At 45.6% G+C, this 15,830-nt stretch overlaps 1 protein-coding gene across 2 annotated transcripts in view; it reads right to left on the bottom strand.

The window, feature by feature from the left end:
- LZTFL1 (leucine zipper transcription factor like 1) overlaps window positions 1–15,830 on the bottom strand; it is a 44,718-nt gene that overhangs the window by 8,082 nt on the left and 20,806 nt on the right. For both annotated transcript variants that reach the window (XM_053260196.1, XM_053260197.1), the window contains exons 8-9: window positions 9,609–9,782; window positions 8,179–8,282 (exon numbers count right to left, since the gene is read on the bottom strand). In XM_053260196.1, coding sequence (XP_053116171.1) covers window positions 8,179–8,282; window positions 9,609–9,782 — 278 coding nt within the window. The remainder of the gene's footprint in view (window positions 1–8,178; window positions 8,283–9,608; window positions 9,783–15,830) is intronic.

A 15,830-nucleotide genomic window follows, 5' to 3' on the forward strand; every position in this document is an offset into this window, starting at 1 on the left:
GCAGCCTGAGGGGAACAAGCGGCCATCTTGGTGCCTATTGGCAGCAAGGAAGGGCCCAGTCAAGCACTGCTGCTGTTTGAGACTACCAAGGCCATTAGTGGAGAGGGTGAGGAAGGCAAGGGATGGGCCCAGGCCTGTCAGTGGCCTCAGGGGATTGAGCAGCCATGGCAGCAGTGAGGAAGGACCCAGTAAACCGCTGCTGCTCCTCCTGTGGGGAGGAGCAGGGCTTGGGTGAGGGTGGGGAGGTCTCTGGGGATATGGGGCTGCAGCTTGGACGATAGGTGCCAGCAACGCTGCAGCTGTGACCAAGAGGGGTGAGGGGGATGGAAGCAACCGGATTGAAGAGGAGCAGCAGGAGTGTGGCTCAGGTGAGGGTGGAGAGAGCTCTGTGAGGGGAACTCTGACGGGGGGTGAGGGGAGAACTCAAGTACTAGCATGCAGATGCTCTGTGCAGGTTAAGCTAGTTTGGATTATTCTTGTATATATTTTTTCTTTTGGTTTGTGTAATTCCTGCTTGGGGATTTCAGCCCCAATAGGAAGAACTCTAATTTTAAGGCAGGACCTCGTGGATTGTGCTGCTAGTTTGTACCATATTGTCCACACCCCCTCTGCCAAAGTTACAAAACGAGGATCCAAAGAAGTACAGAACTAGTTCTGCATATCCATGGGGGCTTTATGCTTAGGTGTCTGGAACAGTACTTCCCCATGTTGTCTGGCAAACTGCTTTTGAAACTGAAGGGAGTTTCAAATGTAGTTTGTAATACAGCATCAAGGTCTGCTGTTCAAAGAAAATATGTGAGTGGTTGGAAATGCCAGTAGTTCTTTGGAACCTAGCCTCAGTTTTCATTTAATACAAGTTTCTAGGCCTTGTGATTTCCCCCAAAGTACAGAAGACATCCTGAGGTGTCGTGAGAGGGGGGAGATTTTTTGTGTTTTTACTTTCTAATCTTCCCAACAGGGTCTTGTTTTGCTGACACCAGAAGCATAATTCTTACTAATCCCCTGGTGGCGCAGTGGTAAAACTGCCGCCCTGTAACCAGAAGGTTACAAGTTCGATCCTGACCAGGGGCTCAAGGTTGACTCAGCCTTCCATCCTTCCGAGGTCGGTAAAATGAGTACCCAGAATGTTGGGGGCAATATGCTAAATCATTGTAAACCGCTTAGAGAGCTCCGGCTATAAAGCGGTATATAAATGTAAGTGCTATTGCTATTGCTAATCAAGAACTCTCTTTATAGGGGTCTTCAGCTTTGATAACACAGGAAAGTAGGTGTGATAGTACAGACAGAGACAGTCTCCTTGGTTATTTCATGAAACAAATAAAAGTTTATTAATTTACAGCTGCTGAGGTTTGCTTGTTTCTCTGCTTGGAAAGTAGGATAGTTCTCTTGCTTGGTTACAAAATTGCTTATTTTTATTTAAAAAAACAGGTTGCTTACCTGTAACAGATGATCTGGTAGTGGTTCCATCATTCATAAAGAGTGGGGTTCTGCGCCTGTGCAGATCAGCTTCGGGTAGAATTTGTTAGATCCTTGCGACTCCAGCAACCGCCTGTTGCACGTGACTGTAGTAGCCTCTAGTGGCGGTTGGGCATCTCTGCAATCAGTTTCTTGATGGCTGACATGGCAGTATGACGTTGTTGCGGTATAGCGGCCTGTGTATGACGTTACAGTGGCTTGCCAACTTAGATGTGGGGATGGTAGGGAGGGTGTTATGAATGATGGAACCACTACCAGATCATCTGTTATAGGTAAGCAACCTGTTTATCTGGATAGTGGTTCCATCATCCATAAATAGTGGGTGAATTGTGAGCTACCCAATTGGTGGTGGGTTTATCCTGCAAGTCACTGTAACACCCTCTTTAGGACTGCCCATCCAAGGTCAGCAGCTTTAGCTGCCCGCACATCTATGGAGTAGTGCCTTATAAACATTTGATGCAATGACCACGTGGCTGCCGTGCAGATATCAGCGAAACGAATGCCTGCCAAATGTGCCACAGATGTGGCGTAAGCTCTAGTTGAGTGTGCCTTAACTGAGGCTGGAGGACTGACCCCTTGCTGGTCATACGCTAGCTTAATCAATTCCACCAACCAGAAAGAGAGCTTCTGGCGAACTTCCCCTTGAACTTCCTCTGTAAGTCTATAAACAACTGAGGTGTTTTAAGAATACTGCTAGTGGCCTTCAAATAGAAGAGAAGAGCTCGTCGGATGTCTAGTGAATGCATCGCATGCTCGAGAGTAGACGCTGGTTCCTTGAAAAAGGTAGGTAGCACAATTTCGGCATTCAGGTGAAATTCAATAACTACCTTAGGTCGGAAGTCGGGATCTAAGCGCATGATGACCCTTTCTGGATAAATCTTTGTATAAGGTTCATCTATACGAAGTGCACGTAATTCACTTACTCGCCTGGTGGAGGTTATTGCCACTAAAAAGAGAGTTTTTAGGGTCAAGAGCTTCAGAGATGCCGTTGCCAGTGGCTCAAATAGTGCCTCTGTCAGAGACAAAAGCACTAAGGAGAGACTCAACTTTTCGGCCGGCTGCCACACAGGTAGATATAGGTTATTGATGCCTCTCAAAAAGTCCTTACATCGTGGATGGGTGAAGACTGTCTTGCCGTCTCACCCATCGTGGTGCACAGATATTGCTGCCATATGAACCTTAATAGAAACATTCACCAGACTGCTTTGTTTCAAAGTGTTCAGGTAGGGAAGGATGGCTTTCAGACTTGCCTCCTTCGGGTCACAGCCCCTGGAGGCAGCATGTGCAGTGAACCTACGCCATTTTGCCAGGGAGTTCCGCCTCGGGGACCGCTTACGCGTATTTAGGAGGATCTTCTTCAGAAGCCTATCCTCCACGCGGTGAGATTCATTACGGACAAGTCGGGGTGAATCACTCTCCCTCGATCTTGTGTGACTAGATTTGTCCACTGAGGGAGCCTTCTGTATTTTCCTCTTGACAGTCTGAGTAGTTGCGTGTACCATGGCTGCCTTGGCCACCACGGTGCAATCACTATTGCCCTTGTCTGGTCATGTAGGAACTTGGCCGCCACCCCCCTGGGCAGTAATGGCGTAGGCATAAAACAGCTCCTGGCTCCATAGATACTGAAAGGCATCGCCCTTGCTTTGTGGACAGACTCCCATCCGGGAGCAATATTGTTCGCATTTGCTGTTTTCGAAAGTCGCAAATAGGTCCACCTTTGGTCTGCCCCAAGCCAGGAACAATTGTTCCAGTACTTCTGGATTCAATTCCCATTCGTGCTGCTCTAGCACTAGATCCCTGCTTAGTGAGTCTGCCAAACAGTTCATGTTGCCTTTGATATGGATGGCAATGGGATAAATCCCATGTGGGATGCACCAATTCCATAACTGCAGACTGAGATTGCATAAAGATCTGGACACTGTCCCACCCTGCTTGTTTACATAATCAATGGCTGTCATATTGTCCATCTGTAATTGGATGGTTTGTCCCACAAGCTGCCCCTGAAAGGTGACTACAGCTTTGAACGCAGCCAGTAGTTCCAGGAAGCTGATATGTAGAAGTCTTTCTTCTGGAGTCCACCGCCCCTGAACTCTGTGGTGTGACAAGTGGGGGCCCCCAGCCGTGCATGGAAGCATCGGAGGTCACTGTTGATGTTGGTCCCAGTGCGTGGAACTGCATGCTGTTGAGCATATTTGATTCCTTTGTCCACCAATCCGAGTCCAATATCTTTCCTGGAAGTACAACCCGCTTGGACTGAGGCTCGGTTCTTGGTTTGTAGGCCCTAAGAAACCAGAGTTGCAGCTTGCGCATCTGCAACCTTGCATATAGCACTGTAGTGGTGCAGGATGCCATCAGGCCCAACATCACCTGAACTGTTCTCGCCTTTTGTATGGGAGTTTTTTGACAAAGGAAAATTAGCGCACGTAGATGGGCAAACTGCTCCAACAGGAGGAATGCCTTCTGGGCCGCCATATCTAACTGCTCGCCAATGTACTGTAGGCGCTTTGCCGGTTGCAGAAAGGACTTCTCCCAATTGATCTGCACCCCCAAATTCTCCAACAGGCTCATCACCATGCCTATGTGTTCCAGCAATTGTTCCCGTGTCTTGGCCGTCAGAAGCCAGTTGTCTTAAAAAAGGTATATGGACACCTCCTGTATCCTGAGAAAGGCGATTATTACCGCCACACATTTTGTGAACACCCTCGGGACGGTGACTAGTCCGAAAGGTAGCACATTGTACTGATAAATCTCATTCACCATGGTGAAGCGGAGATATTTGCGATGATTTTATTGAATGCCTTTATGGAAGTACGCATCCTTTAGGTCGAGCGTAGCAATCTAATTCTTCCCATGGAGGAGTGGAAGGATGGCTTGCAACGCTGTCATCCCGAATTTTTGTACTTCGATGTACTGATTTAGGCCTCGAAGATCCATTATCGGTCTTATGCCTCCATCGCGTTTGGGGATCTGGAAATACCGGGAATAAAATCCGGTCCAGCTGAGAGCCCACTGCACCAGCGATATTGCTCCCTTCAATATAAGAGCTTCTGTACCTCCTCTCTCAGTATTGGAATCTCAGGAGTGCATTTCAGACCCAGGAACGGTGGGTACTCCTTGAACTCCAGCGCATATCCTGTTGATACTATGCGCAAGACCCAGTGGTCCGATGTTATATGGTGCCATGCTTGGGCATGGCTTGCCAGTTTGATGGTAACTCTGGCTGTGTTCAAGGAGATGGTGTTCCTGGTATTTAAGTGCTTGTTGCTGCATAGAAGAGGCATTTCGCTCGATGTCAGTGGGCTCTGTGACTGATCAAAGCTGCTGCTTTGATTGCAGCGTTCTCTTAGATTGGTTCGCCCTATTCTTAGGATAATAGGGCTGCTTGTTGTTACTATTGTAGCGCTGGTAAGGTTGCTTAAAATCTCTCTTATCGGAACGGCGATAAGTGCCCTGGCGGCTCTGATATTGATTGTATGGTCTGTACCTGTTAGAATAGTTTGGATTAGTGAAAGAACATGCTGTAATTTGGGACTTCTTCCACTGTTCCATGTTGCCATCAGTTTTGTCTGAAAAGAGACCGGCACCATCAAAGGGCAGAGTCTCAATCCAATCTTTCATGTCCTGTTGTAGTCCTGTAGCATGTAACCAGGCATGTCTTCTCAAAATAATAGATGACGTCAATGTACGTGACTCGGATTCAGCCAAATGCTTGGCATTCGCCAATTGTTGGCGGGTGGCTGCAGTTGATTTTGCAAATATAGTCTCAAACCTTTTAACAAACTCCCCTGGTTCTAGTGCAGCCTGTTGATCAAACAATGCTTCCCAGAGGGAATGTGTGTACCTCGCCTGGCATGCTACATAATTAGCTATTTTGACTGACAAGCACGCTGTTGAGTAAATTCGCCTCCCAAGTATGTCCAGCTTGCAGCCTTCTTTGTCTGCCGGTGTTGTATGCCTTTTGCCACCCTTAGAAGTTGTTGCACAATCCACCACTAATGAATTAGGAACAGGGTGGTGCTAAGCATTTTCTTCCTCCTGTATCTGGTACAAAGCCTCCAGACGCTTGGAAGTAGGTGCCACGCTGACTTAGTCGCTCTTGAGATATGAGGTAGCATAGGTAAGTAAACGGGTTGTAGGCCTGAGGCCAACTGCATCATATTATATACTGGGTCTTCTAAGTCAGTGGTTTTCTCTTTCAGGTGCAGACCTAGGACCCGCGCCATTTCCACCACCTGCTGATAACCTTTCATTTCCTCATTGGGCGAAATTGATGGAACAGCAGCAACATCCGGATCCGGGAGAGCCGGTGCCTCTGGGTCCTCTACCTCTGTCGAGTCTGAGGTATAGTCGTTGTCTATATCATCATCATCATTATCATCTTCTCCATTGGATGAAACAGGTGAGTTGCCTACAGCTATAGAAGTCAACTTTACCGGTTCCTGAATACAGGCTGTCTGAGTTGCCGCCTGGCGGCAAGTGGACGATATAGGCTGAGTTGGCTTGTGCGGTTGGTCTGAAGCGAAACCGAATGTTGTGGCGGCAGTGGTTGAGATGGCTGGTGTGGTATATATGTCTGAAGTGAGACAGAACACTGAGGAGGCAAAGGTATAGTGGATTGGATGGCCGTCTCTGCCCGTTGTACCGGAATCACAGCTGTCTGCACAGCCGTCTCCATTCTCTGGATTCGTTTAGGGGGATCTTGCTCCTGCTCCTCTAACCATCTTGTGAAAAGGGAGTACCCCTCCCAGGAGACCGTTATAGAATCTCCCCAACCCCCACTGGGTAGGAGACCCGTGACTGGTGTCTCCCTTGCTGAGAGAGAGGGTGTCTTGGGAATAGCCAGAGGCTGGTGGTCACCTTCCCGGAATCCCATAAAAGTGTGGGTAGAAGGCATACTCTCTTCTGAATTGAGCATGCGGGCTAGACAGCAACCGGAAGGAAGCTCACCTAGCCCTGCCGGGGTCAATGGAGATGCCCTAGTAGTAGGTGAATGCACAATAACAGAATCCGGCACGACGTCGGGCTCGATGTCGAGTTCCGCGTCTAGTATAACTGCCACAGTCGACTCCGGAGCTGTAAAGTTGTCCGATGTCGATGTCGTGCGGTGTCGAGCTGTAAAGTTGTCCGACGTTGATGTCGTGAGGTGTCGATGCCGAGCGGTCGGCATTGAAGGCACCGATGAGCAATCCGCTGGCTCTTCTCTATTCATCCCCAATGCCGAGTGGTCTCGACGTTGGATATGTCGAGGCCGTGGAGTAAGCGGTGACTGATGTGGTGTCGGAGCTGGGGATAAGGAGGCCGCTCGGCACCGAGGGATCACATAATCCTGTAGCCCCGAAGGCGAAGGAGTATGCTCCGCATTCAGCTCAAGCTGTTTGTGCTTGTGTTTTTTAGGCGGAGGCTCCTGCGCCGAAGCCTTATTATTGTGCTTTCTCTTCGGGCTAGAACGCCGATCCTTCGGCTGCTTAAATGGGGCTGAGGTGCCTGGTGTCGAAGCGGTCGACGCCACGGCTTTTGAAGCCGATGTGGTCGATGTTGAGGCGCTGGCCTCCAAAGGCTTATCCAACTTTCCCGGGACCTTAGACTGTACTTTTGGAGCAGGACCCGGCAATGCCCCCTCGGTAGCCATTTTAGGTGCTAGAGACTCCTCCAGCAAATACACCCTAAGGCGTGCTGCACGATTTTTCAAAGTCTGCTTATTAAAATAATGCAGACTGAGCAGGCTTTCGTTTCATGCTTTTCTCCCAGGCAGAACAAACAGAGGGCATGGCTGTCTGTTGAGGGGATTTTCCCGTGACAATTGGTACACTGCTTAAGCGGGATTTTCCCGTGACAACTGGTACACCGCTTAAGCGGTCTGGAAAGGACCGCTTGTCCTTTCCAGACTTGCCCATGCCATTTGCCTTACCAGGTTTTCCTGAGCTGCTCATTTTAGATCAGGTATCCGTTTAGAGAAGAGTAGTTGTCCGTTCCGTCGTCAGAGGGGGAGGCAGAGATTGAAACAAGTCCAAAGGAGGAGGAAAAGAGTTGTCAAGTCCGTATCCAGAAGTCTCGAGCTGAATAAATCTCAAACAATGCCAAATCCAAAGGAATTTCCAAAGAATAGTCAGAGTCTGTTTCCAGTAGTCAGAAGATCCAAAAATACAAAAAACAAACTGTCTCTGAGGAGCAAACTGTCTCTGAGTACTGATTGCAGAGACGCCCAACTGCCACTAGAGGCTACTACGGTCACGTGCAACAGGCGGTTGTCGGTATCGCGAGAAGCTAACGAATTCTACCCGAAGCTGATCTGCGCAGGCGCAGAACCCCACTATTTATGGATGATGGAACCACTATCCAGATCAGTACTCTTTCATCCACTTCTTGGCTTAAATACTTCTATGAGTCTGGTTTTACACACTCTTTCCTCACAGAGCACATATATTAGTGTTACAACTATATTTACTTTTTCAGAACCCTCTCTGGTTTTCCTTAAAACCAGCCTTCTTCCAGGTGCTCGTGCACACAAACACACACACAGTGTAGCTTCAGCTCCAACTGACACTCTCCATCTGAATTCTAACTGGTCTGTTTTCCTTCCCCCACCAGAAGGCTTTCCAGACTCAGCTACTGGGCGTTAACGTTGTCTAGATATGAAGGGCTTAACTATTTACACTCCAATCTCATTTCATCACAGCGGGCAAATGGAAGAGCACCACTTACTTTGACAGCTTCTTTCGCATTTCCTTTATTTGCTCATTCTTCTTAGTTAAAATCTCTTTCATGTTACGGTAGGCAGCTGTTTGCTGGAACTTCTTTTCCAATTCCTATTCATTAGAATCACTAATATATTTACTTTGTTATTTTTGAAATGAAAACAAGAACAGTATACGTATTAAATAATTCCAACTTCAAAACACTGTTTGAGTTACTACTATTCAGTTTCAGGTATGTAACAAATAAGTACAAACTTTTATAGTTTACTAGTAAAAGGGGTTTGCAGTTTGCAAGCATTCCTCCTGTACAATAAATAAACTCTCCCTTCATTTGCTGCTAGTTGATGTCTACGGGAGTTTGTATTTAGAACACTGTATATTTCCTGGATGACAGATCATGCTGGAAAGAATCTCTCTATGTGGTCGCTAAGAGCTGACACTGACTTGACAGCACTCAATCAATCAATCAAATATCTCCAACAATCAAGCTTTTTCATGTTTTTTGAATTCCTAAGCAATTTTCATAGAAATCCAACACGGACTGACGTGCAATGAACTGAAAAAAAAATATCACTTGTTTGTTGCTTCATAATTCAGTGAAAGTCCAGACTGTCATGAAAACTACCCAAGAACACCTGGAAATTTGCCAAAATTTGTCAGAAGGTATCATTCCTCATATATTTCCAATGGGAGAGTTTTCCTGCATTTTGTGGGGAAATAATCAATTTTCCTGGGGCTTTCGATTTTTCTTGTAGTCTGGGCGAATTCCAGAACTTACCTGTAAAACAGCACGTTTCTAACTTTTGTGGTTTGATCTGGGAGTTTCATGTCAGTGAGTGAGTGAGGCCCAAGGAGCTTTATATTATAGATATGGCAAACACAAAATCTATCCTGGGGATCTTTGCCATGTCTATTTAATTTGCTGCAGTGAAACAATGTCTCTTGGGGAAGCAAAGATTCATCTCTTTGTGCACTTACTTCCAATTATCACCAAAATGTAGGATATAGTTTAATTACTTTATGAGAATCCTCCCAAGCACTTCCACTTCTACGTTATGGAAACAAAACCCCAAACTAAAAATGCACACACAAATCCCTCCTCTCCTTTCAAAAGTATTGAAGGCAACTATTATTATTTTAATTATTTCTTTAGCTGTAAGAAGCCAAACAGTATCAAAATAAAACATTCAAGATTTTCTTCCATAATGTAGACATGTGCTATTTTATAACAATCTTCTCTATCCTCTTTCATACTGAGTTTATAAACTTTAACAGTGCCTTATGTGATAGGTATTTAGGTTTTTTTAAAAGATAGTAGGCAGTATCCAGTCTAGTCACAATTAACTTGTCCCATTAATTTCAACAGGACTTTAGTCATGACTAACTTAGTCTGGATCCTGCCCAGCAATGAGTATTTGCAACAGAATGAACACTGACCTTTTCAGCCATAGCTAACTGGTCCTGAACCTTAAGAAGGTCATGCTTTGTTGTTATCAGATTCTCTTCCAAGGATTTTTGGCTTGCAGTGGTGTCATGCAAAGTCTTTTCAAATTGGCATTTCAGAGAAGCCACAGTATTTTCTAGTTCACTAATATCCTGAGTTGTGTCAAGCTGAAAATAGAACATACATACACAAATGAATGTTTATGTGAATAAATTAAAGAAATACATATCATGGGTTACTTAACAGTGAGCTACTGTATCTACATACAGTCAGGCCCACATGATCCGCAGTGTAATATGGGTGATTCTGAGTCATCTGTGCTGCTGCAGGCTCCTAAGGAACCACAGTCGGTTTTGCGCAAAAGCACAAATAAAGTAGTGCACCCACACCAGCACTACTTGCATTGTAAACATGTAAGCAATGCTCCCAAAGTGAGGGAGCTCTGTCTTAAGTATTTATGCGGTTCCTTAGGAGCTTGCAGCAGTGCCGGCGGCTCAAAGCTACCTTAATTCATGCTGTGTTGGCCTGAACAGGGGTTCTATTTCTTGTAAAATAGAACCCCTATTTCTATTGTAAAAGTAGTTCTATTGTAAATACAATTCTATTGTAAAAGACTTGTAAAAGTGTTTTTAAAACAGCTAATGGAAACAGCTCCAGGAACAGCAATTTGGAACACAATTGCCCAATGTAATTGTAAGCATAATAGGCAAAATATAAACAACAACCAACCATTTATTCTTAACAACATAAATCCTTATAATATAGACAAAAACCACTTTAAGAAGGGAAGAGACTAACCAAGAACGTAGGTATGCATTCTTGTTGAAGTTCAAAGAATGAGCTCAGTTACAACTGTCACAGAGATGGTTGACTGAATCTATAACTAGTTTAGTGTAAATTTTATTTCATGTAAAAGATGATACTACAAATATCTTAAAAGCAGAATCAAACTTATGTACTACCTAATATTTCCAATAATTGCACTTGTACATTGTCTCTTCACTCAGCTTTTGCTGGTAAAAACACCACTGAAGCATATCCACTGAATCAAAATGAGCCCTTAAGGCTGCAATCCTATTCACAATTACTTGAAAGAAAATCTCACTGAACTCAGTGGGACTTACTTCTGGGCAAACTTGTATAGAATTGCACTGTTAAGGCTGCAGTTGTAAACCTCACTTGCCTGGAAGCAGATCCATTGAAATAAATGGGACTTACTTTTGAGTAAACATGGAAGGGATGAGCTGAATAACAGATAGGCTTAAAGAAACCATTTAAAACTGACCAAAGTTCACACACTGTACATAAACAGTTTCTTATAAGCCAAAAAGGTTGTTCATACAACCTTACTCACTTGATCTGGGGAGGGCTGGGGGGAAGGAAGGAGCTGTCCTGCCTTCCCCAACCCAATCCAAGCCACTCCTGGGCTTGCCAGCACTGTGCGACACAAGCAGCATGTGACGGCTCCAAGAGTACCCAAGGAGTGGGAGGAAAGCAGGCTGCAGCTTCCCACGTTCCACAATGCACCACACGATGAGTGCAATGCATTGGGGGGATTCCCCTGCAAGCTGGACACTCTAGGCACCCGGCTCTGTGTCTGTGTAGGCTGCCTGCAGTCCAAGCAGACACACAACTGGGGGCCTAGGTAGAAGGGCACACTTGTGTCCTTCTACTCAGGTAAAAGCCCTAGGAAATTCCCAGGCTACCTGGCAAGGCAGCATCAGGATTGGCCACGATCCTGTTGCTTCATGTGAGCAACCCTACCCCTGTAGGGCTGCTCATGTGAACAGCCTCAATGTGGAATACCCAGAGCAAAATGGTAAAATAGTTAGAAAGGAGAAATTAATTTGATCAGGGTTTCGATACTCAGCTTATCTGAATGACAGCTTAAGATTTCTGCTTACTGGAATAAAAATGATTTTAGTTAAACTTTAAGTACTGGAAAAGTTGTAGAAATTATTAAAACAATTTGTTATGAGAGCAAAGGATACCTCAACTGAACTATACTATACTACAGTGTTCCCTCTAAAAGGGGTTCCCAGATATTGTTGACTACAACTCCCATAATCCTCAAGCAAAAAGCCACTGCAGCTGGGGATTCTGGGAGTTGTAGTCAACAACATCTGGGAATCCCTGTTAGAGGGAACACTGGTACATTGCTGTATCAAAATTAGATTAGAAAATGACTATATTACACTAAATAATACATACCACAAACCATATTAGAAAGCAAAGTAAAAAAGAAAATTGAATTAAAACAGTGGGGAAAAATGCAGGAAAATAAATTACTCATGAAAATTAGGAGGTATTACAATTGCTAATTTCACAACACTGGTGCCATAAAAAGAGGAACATCTATTCTATCTTTGTACTATTTTTCATCAAATTAGGTTTTAAAACATTACAACCTTTTCCAGAGTCCAATGCTATAACCCATCTGATGCATAAGCGTAGGATTCTTTCTTGAAGCAATGAAAGGTGAAAAGCAGTGCCCACTACTGGCCAAGGACACAATCTACAAGCCTGCTGTTCAGGAGTTCACTGTTGTTCACTGACTCTTCAACCCCAGAAAGCCCCACATATAGATGGTGGTCTAGATATCGCATGGCTCACAGACTGTGCAACAACCTTTGATTCTGCTGTACCTGGTGGGAAGAGTCACAATAGCTTGCAGCGAAGATTCCTAAGCCTACAGGCAATGTTCCCTCTAATCTTTATTGTCAGTGAGTGGAAACAGTTTTGTCCTGGGCGGCAGTTTCAAGGTATTGTGCGAATATAATTCTGTCACACACACACTCACACACAGATATTAATACTGTGCTGCATAAAGTGTGGTGTGCAAATTTTTTAAATCTCCCCACCCCCACCTCTCTTCTTCTGCAGCCTATTAATCAACACTGAAACTAGATTCCCTATACCCCCAACATGCATTTGCAGAAGATGTATCAAAAGGCATCCCGGCTTGCTCCTCTTCCAAATCATCCAGACTCTTACTAGCTCTGCTTCTAAGTAAGAGGGCGTGCTCTATGCAATACTTAATGGTTGCTTGAGGTGCTTTTGGTTGGTACATGGTGTGGGGTGTAGTTACAAAGACAGTACAGGAGATAAACAGATTAATATTTTATTTTAATTTTGTGGTTGTGAGAGGCTATTTATGACCCTGGCCTAATAACTCATAAGCCCAAATCCACACTGATCCAAGGGAAGCATTACATTATCCTTCCCTGAGTGCATGGAGAATTTGCTCCCCTTTTGCTCATTTCCTGTGACATGAAGCCTCCAGTTTGGGGCAGGGAGTGGGGGCTGTATGTGACAATTCTTAGGACACACATTAAGAGATGTAAGGAGAGAAGCACGTGACACTCTCTTCTACTAACTCGACTTTGGGTTGCTTAAAAACCACTGGGAAAGCCTAGGAAAAACACACTTGGACTGGAGCTTAACTGAGAACTGCCTCTGATCAGCTGTCCATCCAGGGGCATAGCAATAACTGAATGGAGGAGGAGAATCTCTCCCTCCATTTGTTGCTGTTGCGAGCCCGAGAGAGCGGCGCCTCTGTCTGCCCGCCAGCCGCTCGGGCTCTACTCCTCCTTCAGAAGAGCCTGAGTAGCGTGGCGTAGTAGAGGAGACGCCACCACTCAGGCTTACCAGCAAATGGAGGGAGAGATTCCCCCCTTCCTTTAGAAGAGCCTGAACAGTGGGCAGAGGAGGAGGCGCCGCTTGGGCTTGCCAGCAAACAGAGGGAACAGATTCAGTCCTTAAAATGAGCCCGTGAGGCGGGCAGAGGAGGAGATGGTTGGTGAGGTAACGATGGAAGGCTGTGAGGAGTAGGAGCCACTGCAGTGAGCAGCCGTGTCAAGAAGCTATGTGGAGGGCTTGAGGGTGGGGTGCACGCACCTTACCCGGGGGAAGGCTGCCTACACGTTATACAACATTTTGGAACTCATGTGTGCCTGGAAGTTTCATGGTCTGACCACCTTTGCTGTCAGAGGAAATAATTTATGCAGTGTGCCTATTTAAAAATGCATATATCCATTCAGAAATTGCCCATGTAATGTTCCACACAGGCATGATTCAGAGAGTGGAGCATTGGTTCACCTACCATGAAGGCTTCTTTTGGTTGCTGGAGTCAAGGACATCTTGATGGGTTACACCCCTCATGTGCTCCTAGGCAGGACTATATAAATTAACTTAAAGAAGAGAAGCCTCTAGAGCCTGAGGGGGATAACCCCCAGTTCTTTCAGGCCAAGTTAGAAAGGTATAACTGCAAACAATGTGCTCCAAGAAACATATAAACAGAAGAAACATAAAACATATAAACAATCAGAAAGACAAACCGTGTCCCATAATACATGAAGGGCAACAGTAAGTGTTCCTCCAAAAGAATTGTCTGGTAAGGTTCTTGCAGATTAACCCTGAGGCACTTGCGACCAATATATTAAAACCAATGGTGATCGATGATGTGATACCCCAGGAGCAGACAGATGTGCTAAGCCGACAGGCCAAGATGTCCTTGACTCCAGCAACCAGAAGAAGTCTTCACGGAAAGTGAACCAATGCTCCATTCTCAGTTGCTGGGGTCAAGGACATCTTGATGGGACATACCATAGCTTGAACATCATTTAGGGAGGGAGCGCTTCTGGCTACTCCTGGGGAAGCACCTGTTGTAGCACTCTTCTTCCGAAGGCCACTTGGGCAGAGGCATGTGTGTCCATTCTATAATGCCTCGTGAAAGTGGCTGGATTCTTCCATGTACCACCTTACAGATTTCCTCTACTGGTGCATTTCTAAATAAAGCGGACGATGTAGCTGCCACTACTTTTGTAGGTGGATACAGATGCTGTGTCTCATATGCCAGCACTATACATACACTGATCCATCTGGCAATGGTCGATGAAGACGCTGGCTTTCCTATTGATCCTGGTAGGAAGGATACAAATACGGAGTCTGTAGTGTGGAAAGATGCTGTCTGCTTTACATAGATTTTAAGGCATTGCCTTACGTTCAACTTGTGCCATGCTTTCCCCCCTTTGATGGTTAGGAGGTGGACAGAATGACGGTAGAAAAACATCCTGCGATTGATGAAAAGGAGAAGCGATCTTGGGACGAACAAATGGGTCAGGTATAAGACGCACAGAGTCTTTTGGGAATATGCAATATGACTTGTGTACTGACAAAGCTTGTAGTTCCGAAATGTGTCTCACCGAGGTAACTGCCACTAGGAATGTCAGTTTAAACATTAACAGTCTTATTGGAATGGATTTTAGTGGTTTGAAAGGTGGGAACTGTAAGGCCTTCAACACAGTGCCCAAGTTCCAAGAGGGGAAACTGTGTGCCATTGGCGGTGACAGAAGTGTAGCTCCCCTGAGGAACCTTTTCAGGTGAGCATGTGAATTCATAGCCCTCGCCAAAACACGCGATATGAGGCCCAACAGGGATGCTGCTTGTCTTTTCAACATATTAGGCTTCAGTCCCATATCAAGGCCCTCTTGTAAAAATTGCAGTAGGTGTTGAATAGAGGCCTCCCCTTGGGGAACTTTGTGATGTGCTGACCACCTTAAAAAGGCTCTCCATGTACACTAGTATACCCGATTTCTGGAAGGCCTTTGGGATGCCAGGATGATCTCAGACACTCCGTTTGAGTAACCATGGTGTTTCAACAATCTCCGTTCAGTTTCCAAGTGGCAAGTCATAACCAACTCGGGTTTGGATGTTGTACTGGCCCTGTAGAAGTAGGTCTGGTGTGACTGGAAGAAACCATGGGTCTGCGTGGCCAAGTGTAGAAGCTCCACAAACCATGGTCTCTTCAGCCAGGATGGGGCCACCAATATCACTTCTGCTTGTAGCATCCGGATTCGCCTCAGTACCCTAGCCAACAGCAGAGTTTGCGGAAATGCATATAGCACGCCCTCAGGCCAATCTGCTGACATGGCATCTGTGTCCTCCACTTGTTTGCATGGAAACCTAGATATGAACCTTGGAAGCTGGGCATTTTGTGGTGTAGCGAACAGGTCCAACACTGGTCTCTCCCATTGTTGAGCTACTTGGTGGAAGACCCTCCGGTTCAAGTACCATTAGCCCGGTATCAGGTCCTTTCGGCTGAGCCAGCTGGCCAGTTGATTTAGATCCTCTTTCACCATGATGTGCCAATAGGGAAGTAAGGTGTAGTTCCACCCAGCTCATTAATAGAACTGCTTCCGCATACAGAGCTTTCG

This window comes from Hemicordylus capensis, chromosome 6 (assembly GCF_027244095.1).
Source record: "Hemicordylus capensis ecotype Gifberg chromosome 6, rHemCap1.1.pri, whole genome shotgun sequence".
NCBI lineage: Eukaryota > Metazoa > Chordata > Lepidosauria > Squamata > Cordylidae > Hemicordylus > Hemicordylus capensis.